Here is a 9,986-nt window from a genome sequence, read left to right as displayed (position 1 = left end):
TCCAGACGACTTCCAGATGACTAACAGGTAAGTCGTCCAAGAAGTCTTCTAGATCTGAAAAACCTGCATATCAAATCCAGATCTGAAAAACCTGCATATCCAAAAACGTTCAAATGACTTAAAAATAGAGAAAATGAGTGGAAGATTAGATAAATCTACATTTATAGAACACACAAAAATACATATCTAAAAATAATAGATCTACCTTTAAATTAGTGGAAGATGAGTACCATCTAATTAAAAACCTGTAAAAAAGATAGATTAGTAAGAAAGATATGAGACAAAACTGGAAAATTCATATAAAGTTTGGTGTTTTCAAGTCAAAGAGATTAGAGTGGGTTTGGAGAGTTTTAGTTTGGGAAAAAAGTAAGAACTTTATACAACAAGAAGTTACCAAATGAAGAAAAATCAGACATAAGAACTTACCAAAACGCTCAGATCTATTATGAAAGGGAGACTTCGTCAGAAGACTTCCATGAAGTCCAGACGACTTCCTCGAAGTCCACACGACTTCCTGGAAGTCCAGATCTGAAAAACTTGCATATCAAATCCAGATCTGAAAAACTTGCATATCAAATCCAGATCTGAAAAACTTGCATATCAAATCCAGATCTGAAAAACTTGCATATCAAATCCAGATCTGAAAAACTTGCATATCAAATCCAGATGTGAAAAACCTGCATATCCAAAAACGTTCAAATGACTTAAAAAAAGAGAAAATGAGTGGAAGATAAGATAAATCTACATTTATAGAACACACAAAAAAAAATATCTAAAATTAATAGATTTACCTTTAAATTAGTGGAAGATGAGTACCATTTGATTAAAAACCTGCAAAAGAGATAGATTAGTAAGAAATACATGAGACAAAACTGAAAAATTCATATAAAGTTTGGTGTTTTCAAGTCAAAGAGATTAGAGAGAGGTTGGAGAGTTTTAGAATGATGAACATTACATTTTTGTTGCAGCCATTTGAGAGGAGGAGAGAGAATGTGTAAATTTTTCTTTATATAGGGAGACAAAAAATCCAATTAGGCTAAATATTTTTGACTCAAACGACTTCCTGGACGACTTACATTTCAGTCGTCTGGTGAAGAAATTAAAACAGACGACTTACATGTACCAGACGACTTCCTGGACGACTTACATTTCAGTCGTCTGGTGAAGAAATTAAAACAGACGACTTACATGTACCAGACGACTTCCTGGACGACTTACAAGATTTATAAATTATTTTTAAAATAAACCGGTACCAGACGACTTACACTTCAGTCGTCCAGACGACTTCCAACATCTCAGACGACTCAGACGATTTACTAGGGCTATATTCGTAAAAATGGCTTCTGTTTTTTTGTTTGGTCACAAGAGGCTAAGCTGTAATTTCACTAGGCTTTTAGGTTAGTTTTGCATTTGATTCAAGTTTGGATATAAGTTTGGAGTTAAAATCAAGTTGTGAGTTAGTTTTGGCAAAAACCCCAAGAAAAAATGAGAGTAACCCCAAGAAAAAATGAGAGAGAGAGATGGTTCGTGAACATAAACAAGACCAATAATCTCTCCTATTAAACAATAACTTGATTAAAACAAAATTAGGAAATAACTGAGGATAAAATATCTCCAATTTGGTTTGACGATTCTTGGGGTTTGGTTGGTTGGCTATCCTACGCTCGCATCATTAACACGGGATATTTTCATTCAAAATAGCTGATCCACATAAATTGTAAAGTTTGGCAAGAAGCAAAAATTTAGCTGTATCTTTTATTAATATACATTTACATGATCTTGACGGCGGTGATTGTTTCCCTGTATGTTGTTCACAACATTTGGCTTTGTGGTGGTTATTTTTTGGAATTTCGCGCAAGCAGAAATCAAGACTTGCAGAGCAAGCGTCTGCGAACTTGTTACTCTTGATCATAGCCGGGAATGATGTCAAGAGTATGACGAAGGCCATGCATATTAATGGAATGGTCTTCATTTTTGGATTAATTAGTAGGTATTGATAATTACTTAGCCTTGAATAAATATTTATTGAGAAATTTGAAACAATTTAGTTGTGGAAAAATGTTATGTTCTGAGGTTTTAAATAGCAAACTGGAATGAGAATGAAGTGGAAATACTGAAGGTGGGAATTGAATCCTTAACATAAGGGAGGATACATATATTGATTTCTATTTTTTATTTACAAAGCATTAATCTTCAAAATAAAGGTACTACTTGTTCAAATGACCGATTCATTAGAAAGTGATTATAAATAGAGATTAGAGATATTGATGAATAGGTGTATTTATAGTTCTTCATGCAAATGCATTCATCTTTGAGAAACATCTCCTCTATAGCCCCTATATGTCTACACTGGATCCAGTCTAATTTTATTTATAATTCATTTATTTTTAACTCGTAAATTAAGACATTTATCAATATACCCTTATGATTTTTAACCTAATCTAATAAAATACAACAGTGATAGTTTTTCTTTTCCTCGTTTCTTCCTTCTTCTCACTCTTTTTTCTCTGCGATTTGTCTCATTCTTCATCTCTTCCTTCTTCTCCTTTCTCTGCAAAATAACATATTTGATTTGTTACAAGTGATAAAAAAAAGAGCTGTTGAAGGTGATGGAAACAACATCAATAGTGATTCTTCTTCTTCTTCTTGCGCTTTAGATCTGTTCAAAATGGTGACGGCTTAACTTATGCGCTTCAGATCTCCTTTTTCTCGCGCTTTAGATCTGCGTTTTTTATATAGAGTGTTTATTGTCTTGAGTTTTTGACTTAAGGTTGTAAAAGAAGATTATGGGTTTTGTATTATTGGGGTTCTTGTTGTTTTCTATAGATCCGAGTTGTTTGTATGATTCATGGTTCTTATTGTTCTTCTCCTCTTTTTCAGAGTATAATTCATATCTGTATTCATTTTCATCTTCAGATCTGAATTCAATAGTACTCATTACTCAATATAACTAGTATAACGTTGTATAACTAATATAACTCGGCATAGTTTACTCACTAGTAGTACACAATATAACTCAATATAACGCAGTATAACCAGTATAATTTAGTACAACCCGTATAACTCAGTATAACTAATTCAGAAGTACAACTCGGTATAACTCAGTACAACTAAGTAAGACTATATCTTGTATAATGCAGTATCCGAAATTTGAAAATTTGAAAATTGAATCTTTTTTTTAAATAATTCAAAAATACAAAAAAGAAAAAACGGATATTCATGTTTCATTAAATCAATCGAGGCATAGGAGATTTGAAAGGTCCATAGAAAATTGCTTTATGGCATATGGGCATGAGAAAAGTTGGCGTTTTCAACCAAATCGCTGATAGGAGAATGTTACAGAGGCTGGCCATTAATCCATCTCTCGAACATGACAGAGCACTCCTCAGGTTTATACACCATCGTGTGCCCGCCTCCCTATAAACCAAACCAAACCCACAAAAACTGAGAAACTCTCAAGTCTCAAGTATAAAAAAGCTATTTTTTCATTAACGTAATAAGAACATGTAAGACTTGCTTTCACAGTGGCAAATGTCATATTATTAGCATAAGTCCTTGTGTATCTGCAACCAAAAAAAATTGTTTGATCTTAAATATGTGTGTGAGTCCTTTTGTTAGAGAAATAATCAAAATATATAAAAGAAAAAACTGTTTGAATTGTACCCAGCGACTTGATTGTGAATCATCCACGGCCTCCAGTCATCAATAATGGAATAGTTGAGTGATCTTATCCAGTCTTGAGTTGCAAGAAAAGGTACGTACATGTCGTGATCACCACTGTTTCACCAGAAAGATCATGCCAAAGAAAAAAAAAAAGAGTTTATTAATACCTTGTAAATCTTAACAGAAGAATAAAGAAGAGTTGTTGTGGACCTGAAGATGAGAGATCGGTATCCTTGGATGCTGTTGTTTTTATGGTATGGTACGCTGCTTCTAATGTCAAATTTGTAAGGTATTTCACGATAACATCTTAACCATTCTCCTATACTCCCCTGCAAACGCACGGTTTCATTAATTACCATCAATCAAAGCCTTTACAAAAGCCATCTAATATTAAACTTTTTCATCATAGGTAGATTACCTTCTCCACATGAAGAGCTCTGCGCACACTCTCATCATTGGCCCAACAGTTAGACTGCACAGACATGCGATGCTCGGAGGGATTGCTTACATACGGATCAGATGCGTTTACATACTTTAGTCCTAGAATATATGTTACATCTAATCCAGAAACACACTGTAGATAAGCACAAAGCCTGAAGTTAGTGATATTTCATATATATATATATATATATATATATATATATATTATTTATTTATTTTGAAACTTAGTGTTTAAATATTTCAGTGTGTGTATATTTACATTCTCAAACTCTTTAACGGATTTCAAGCAATCTGTGTTAAGAGGATCCGCTATAATATAGTTTCCTCTACAACTTCTCCTCAGAAGCTGCAAAGAAAAATCATGAGTTAGTTTTTTTTGAACTAACTTATGGAGGTGACAAGAAAAAATCATGAGTTAGTTTCTCAGCTGCTTCATTATGGTGGTGACAAGAAAAACATACACACAGTGCTTGTACCTGGTAGTTTTCATCAGAGATCAGAGCCATTCCATGAGCAAATGGAATGCGCCAGTTATCATTATTATCAAAATCTGTTACAGGATTTCCCAGCACGTAACCCTGTCTTTTTTTGTTAATTCTAGATGATCTCGACAAGGTAATGTGTAATAAAAAACAAGAGCAAGATCAATGAACCTGAAGATTTACTAGAGGTTTACAACATAAACCATTTTCTGCAATAAAAGTAAGAGAAATAACCTATCAAGAAACAAATGTCAAAGGGAAGGGGTTTGCATAGAGATTGAAGTGTGGTATAAGAAACTTACCATTTGAGATTTCTTGAACGATGGCCGGAACCACTATACCGGAGTAAGAGTTTCCGGTGACATAGAAAGGATTTGAATAATACTCAGGATGCTTAGCTAGCCACTGCACAACAACCACCAATGAGGACAAAAAAAATCTCCAAAGGTCTATGCACAAAAACATAAAAAAAACACTAGAAACAATTTGAGTTTTCTCTTTACATTATGAACAAACTCATTGACCAACTTTGCTGATCTTATGTCACTTGGTATATCAGCAAGTGGGTTTCTTGAGTAAGAGAAGCCAGTCCCAGCAGGCTGATCCAAATAGATTATATTCGCCACCTGAATCAATAGAAGCAGTCATCCAAAAACTTGAAGATGACGTTAAAGAGTTTCTATGTCCTATTGAATAAGCATTTTGTGTTAACCTTAGTCCATGAATATGTAGTAGAGACCAATGATGGGATATCTCCATTGTCAGACTCAATGTTGAAAGACAGAGGCCCTGCACTTATCTCAATTTGAAAACAAAATCATCAAAATTTCTCTAGAGAAGAAAAGAGTTTTAGATGTTACCATTCTCAAAAAGAAGGCCAGAGAGAGAAGAGCAGCCAGGTCCTCCACTTAACCAGATAAGCAGAGGGTCTTCTTCTGGGTTTCTCTCAGATTTGATGAAGTAGTAAAACAACTGGTCTTCCTCTGCCTCACCAACACCTATGTACCTAAACGACTTAACTCCAGAAATTCAGATCACATAGTCATTCATTCTTAAGACTGTTAATCTTGAAATGAGATGAGAAGAGGAACATAACCCTGTTTCAAGCTCGAAAGGAAGAGGGCTTTGGAAACCAGGGAGATATCTGACGGTAGATCTTGAACAAGCATGCTTAATGAACACAAGAGGAAGAAGCTCAAGAACAAGAAGCAGTAGCAACTTGATCTCCATTTTTTTTTTTTTGTTTTTGAACAAAGAGTTTCTGAGTTAATGCCACATTTAGGACGAGAGGGTACGCATAAAATAGTTATGAAATGAAATTGTTTATTTTTAAATGTTTTAATAGTATTATGAAATAATTATTCTGTCAGACCATCCAAGTCCCCATTCAATCTCAGACGGTGGAATCAGGGCCAGCCATGGCTAAAATTCAACAAGCTAAAGTCCAATAAACATGTGCTTTACGTTCTAAAAACATATGAGACAAATCTTCAGAAATTATTTTTGGTGTAATGGTTTAGTACCCCCCACCTATAACTCTTCAAGTTGTCACGTTTTACATTTATAACTTAGAAAGGAAAATTTGTCCCTTTTCCTGAAAACGAAACTCTTCAATGTAACATGTAACATTTATTTATGGTAAATCTATAAACCAATCATTAGTTTAGATCAGTTCAGTTAGACCAACTCCATCATCCACTACTAAGAAGGGTTCTAAACCAAAAACAATAAAAAAATAAATGAAAAGGATAAAAAAACATAGAACCGCCTCTTAATATGGGATTTTTAGAGTTGGTAAGCACCCTTACGTGTCATTTTCGTATTGGATCTCTCATTTATGTCTATCTCTCCATTGGGCTAGATATTATGTTTGGTCTGTGATAGTGAAAGCTATTCAAGGGGAATCAGAGGTTTGCTCTGTTTCTCTTCTTTTCGCTCACCCTTATCGCCGCGTTTTCGTCATAAGATCTCAAAGGTTTGCTTGTATCCCCTCCCTCTCTCCTTTATCATGTTCTGTTAGTTTGCGGAAATGACAGATCAAAGTTAGTTTTTTTCCCTCTTGTAAACGGTTTGTTGCAGAGTTAAGGTTCAAATTCTTATCTTGTTCGTTTTTCGTATGAAATTTTTCATTTTATACGTATGTGTTCTATATGAAATCGGTTTCTTATGGTCAAAGATATTATTCATTGTTTTGTTTGTGATTTATCAGTCAACCAGGAGCAGATGATGTATGTGAGTCTAAAGCTGGGGCTGATCTTTTGGACATCTTTCGTAGAAAGGTTTGTCTCTTTCTTTAAAGCCTGTGTGTTGAAGCAAGGATTGTCTATTATATTTTACCTCCATTTTTCCTCGGATCTCCCCCACGCAGAACATCAAACTAAACCTTGTCTCACCCTCACTCTCACCATTGATCCCATCTCCATCTCGTGTCAAAGGAGGATGTTGTGGTTGAGTAAAGTTTGGGATTAAATCTGCAGCTGTTAGAGTAGAAGCATTCGATTGCTTAAACAGGGACCGCCAAAACTCAAGCATACTTGCCATGGCTTAGGAACCCCAAAACTCAAGCATACCCACAGGTTTTGTTATTTATCCCTTCAAGTAGTTGTTTTCATTTCTTTGTGGATTGTGAATGATCTTTATAACTTTCTTTGATCCTGCTGTTAATGGAACACTCAACATTTTGAACTCGTCTACCAATTTTTATTTATGCTTTTCTTCCATATTTGTTTAAAATTTAAAATTTAAAATTTGTATTTCTATTTTTAATATGTTTTTATGTCATATTTGTTTAATATTATATGAAATCCAATAATTTATAAGTTTTGTAAAATTTAAATTTAATAATTCACCATTTAAAAAAAAAATATTTTAAAAACCTCAAAGGGGTTCTCCCATTGGATCTTGACAGAACTAATTATAGTAACAAGAGATCTTAACTTCATAAAGTACACATTTGATAATTAAACTAATGGTTAGAACCCATTAAAGACTCTAACCATTGGACATGCTCTTAATGTTTCAGTCTGTCAGAGAGGTTGACCACTTATCCACCTCTTGAACATGATTGAATTTTCCTCTGGTTTATACTCCAACGTGTGCCCACCTCCCTATATAAACCAAACCCACATACCAAATCAAGAAACAAAACTCTGCATTAATTACGTTAGGAAAGATGTGTAACAAAGAGGTAACCTTCACAGTAGCAAATGTCATCTTATTAGCATAAGTCTTGGTGTATCCAGCGACTTTATCAAGTATCATCCATGGCCTCCATTTCTCAGTAATGGAATAGTTGAGTGACCTTATCCATGCTTGCGTTGCAACATAAGGGATTGTCATATCGTGATCACCGCTGTTCACAACCATGACAAAGAAAAGCTTACAAACAATATTTGAATAAGCAGAAGCTTGTAATTAAAGAAGTTGTTTAAAATTTGTGTACCTGAAGATGAGAGATCGATAGCCTTTGATGCTGTTATTCACATGGTATGGTATGCTGCTTATAATGTCATGAGGGCACCGCATATTATAGTCACATCGTTTCCATTTCCCTGTAGTCCCCTGCACTCAAAACCCTCAAGAAAGTTTAATCATATCACCAGTTATTACCAATGATGTATGCTAATATAAACTTTGTCACATACCTTCACCACTTTAAGTGCTCTGCGTACGCTCTCGTTATTAGCCCAGTATTCTGATAAGGAATACCGATACGTCTGCAGCACGCAACATTGTTTTCTAGTGGTTTGTTAAGTGACTAGCCATTAATTGATCAAAAGATACAAAGGAGCTCACATAGCAATCAGCAGATTTTGGATCACAGTTTGATGCTAGGATAAGTTCTTCATATATTCTAAAAACACACTGAAAATAAACCACATGCATATCCTAAGTTAGTTAGTGACTTAACCATTGAAGCTGCAACTAGTTTCCAGAATGTGTACATACCTGCTTGAACTCTTCAACGAGTTTCAAGCATTCTGTGTTAAGAGGAAACACGTTGAAATAATTTCCTCCACAGCTTCTCTTCATTGACTACAACGTAAAGTTTTGAAATGGTCGTTAACTACTTCACTATGGAGACAAGAGATTCTAGGTTGTGTAACTATACGTCATATAGCTCATCAGAGATGAGTGCCTTTCCATGAGCAAATGGAATGCGAGCGTTCCCATCAAGAACACTGTCTGTTAACGGGTTTCCAAGCAAGTAGCCCTGTTGTTAGACATCATAGAGAGGGGAGAACACAAATACTATATTTAATTCTTAATGCTTGATAAGGTCTATGGAAGTAGAGTAAGGAGCAAGCAACTACTGATGAACCTTGAGATTTATTTGAGGTTCGCAGCATATGTCATTTCCTGTGATAAGATGGTTAACTGATCAAGAAACAAGAATCAAAGAGAAGGTGCTTGCATAGGGGTTGGAGTGATACAAGATTAAAAAAAGTTACCATTTGAGATTTCTTGAACGATGGCCGGAATGACTATACCGGAATAAGAGTTTCCGGCGACATAGAGAGGATTAGAGAAATATTCAGGATGCTTGACTAGCCACTGCACAATAAAGACACTCTTAAATGTCTGTATGCATCAAAAGGATGATATACAATTTTAGTTTGTTCTTTACCTTACGAAGAAACTCATTGACCCGTTTAGCTGCTTCAGTGTCACTTGGTGTATCAGATAGTTGATTTCTTGAGTATGAGAAGCCAGTCCCAACAGGCTGGTCCAAATATATTATATTCGCCACCTGAATCAAAAGAAGCAATGATTTTAAAACTTGAAGATGAAGAAGAGTTTAATTTGGTTTGTTATGATTAATACTTGATGTTACCTTAGTCCATGAATATGTAGTAGAGGCCAAGGATGGGATACTTCCATTGTATGTCTCCACCTTAAAACCAAGTGGTCCTGGTTTTTTTTTGTTCCATTCAAACAAGTCATTGACTATTATTTTCTGTGGAGACAAAAGAAGAAGCAAGACTTAAAGATTTTACCATTCTCATAAACAAGGCCAGAGAAAGAAGAGCAGCCAGGTCCTCCAGCTAGCCAGACAAGAAGAGGATCTTCTTCTGGGTTCCTCTCTGATTTAATGAAGTAGTAGAACAACTGATCTTCCTCTCCCTCACCAACACCTATGTACCTAAATGATCAAACTCCAAACTCAGAGTCATACAGTTTATAAGGCTAATATGAAGATGAAGAGGGATATACCCGGTTTCAAGCTGAAAAGGAAGAGGGCCTTCAAAACCAGGAAGATATCTGACGATGGAACCTCCATCAGCATGATTCTGAATCAACACTACTAGAAGTTTTAGCAGCAGAGACTTGAGTATCCAAGAACCCATTCTTTTTCTTGAGTTTTTGAGTGTTATGACAAAACATCTTTAAACTAAAGAA

At 35.0% G+C, this 9,986-nt stretch overlaps 2 protein-coding genes and 1 long non-coding RNA gene across 3 annotated transcripts; 1 reads left to right on the top strand and 2 right to left on the bottom strand.

Annotated features, from left to right (window-relative positions):
- Nucleotides 1-3,042: 3,042 nt before the first annotated feature.
- Nucleotides 3,043-5,884, bottom strand: LOC106337955 (serine carboxypeptidase-like 15). Its single transcript, XM_013777062.1, has 13 exons — nucleotides 5,683-5,884; nucleotides 5,447-5,592; nucleotides 5,299-5,375; nucleotides 5,090-5,212; nucleotides 4,889-4,991; nucleotides 4,758-4,795; nucleotides 4,581-4,682; nucleotides 4,364-4,450; nucleotides 4,082-4,237; nucleotides 3,874-3,992; nucleotides 3,664-3,777; nucleotides 3,518-3,563; nucleotides 3,043-3,417 (listed from the first exon to the last, which is right to left on the bottom strand). Exons 1-13 carry the CDS (start codon nucleotides 5,814-5,816, stop codon nucleotides 3,337-3,339), a joined length of 1,326 nt encoding a protein of 441 aa, XP_013632516.1. The 5' UTR covers nucleotides 5,817-5,884; the 3' UTR covers nucleotides 3,043-3,336.
- Nucleotides 5,885-6,469: 585 nt separating this feature from the next.
- LOC106299013 lies at nucleotides 6,470-7,405 on the top strand. Its single transcript, XR_001261648.1, has 3 exons — nucleotides 6,470-6,561; nucleotides 6,796-6,865; nucleotides 6,955-7,405. It is a non-coding gene; the product is annotated as an uncharacterized LOC106299013 (long non-coding RNA).
- A 62-nt stretch (nucleotides 7,406-7,467) lies between these two features.
- LOC106341447 (serine carboxypeptidase-like 15) lies at nucleotides 7,468-9,961 on the bottom strand. Its single transcript, XM_013780221.1, has 13 exons — nucleotides 9,801-9,961; nucleotides 9,584-9,729; nucleotides 9,421-9,497; nucleotides 9,214-9,336; nucleotides 9,038-9,140; nucleotides 8,908-8,945; nucleotides 8,698-8,799; nucleotides 8,535-8,621; nucleotides 8,382-8,450; nucleotides 8,231-8,302; nucleotides 8,029-8,147; nucleotides 7,779-7,938; nucleotides 7,468-7,693 (listed from the first exon to the last, which is right to left on the bottom strand). The coding sequence occupies exons 1-13, from the start codon at nucleotides 9,932-9,934 to the stop codon at nucleotides 7,613-7,615; spliced, it is 1,311 nt and encodes a 436-aa protein (XP_013635675.1). The 5' UTR covers nucleotides 9,935-9,961; the 3' UTR covers nucleotides 7,468-7,612.
- Between the last annotated feature and the right edge of the window lie 25 nt (nucleotides 9,962-9,986).

This window comes from Brassica oleracea, chromosome C1, assembly GCF_000695525.1.
Source record: "Brassica oleracea var. oleracea cultivar TO1000 chromosome C1, BOL, whole genome shotgun sequence".
In the NCBI taxonomy this organism is placed as follows: domain Eukaryota; kingdom Viridiplantae; phylum Streptophyta; class Magnoliopsida; order Brassicales; family Brassicaceae; genus Brassica; species Brassica oleracea.
Note: the sequence above shows the minus strand (reverse complement) of the source record. Positions and strands in the feature narration are given on the sequence as shown.

Coding starts and splice junctions, on each gene's coding strand:
- LOC106341447 (XM_013780221.1), bottom strand. CDS start 9,934: ATGGGTTCTTGGATACTCAAGTCTCTGCTGCTAAAACTTCTAGTAGTG. Junction 8,622..8,697: donor TCTCTGATGAGCTATATGAC/GTATAGTTACAC, acceptor TTTACGTTGTAG/TCAATGAAGAGAAGCTGTGG. Junction 7,939..8,028: donor TATCGATCTCTCATCTTCAG/GTACACAAATTT, acceptor GGTTGTGAACAG/CGGTGATCACGATATGACAA.
- LOC106337955 (XM_013777062.1), bottom strand. CDS start 5,816: ATGGAGATCAAGTTGCTACTGCTTCTTGTTCTTGAGCTTCTTCCTCTT. Junction 5,213..5,298: donor CTACATATTCATGGACTAAG/GTTAACACAAAA, acceptor CTATTGATTCAG/GTGGCGAATATAATCTATTT. Junction 4,992..5,089: donor TCAATGAGTTTGTTCATAAT/GTAAAGAGAAAA, acceptor GTTGTTGTGCAG/TGGCTAGCTAAGCATCCTGA.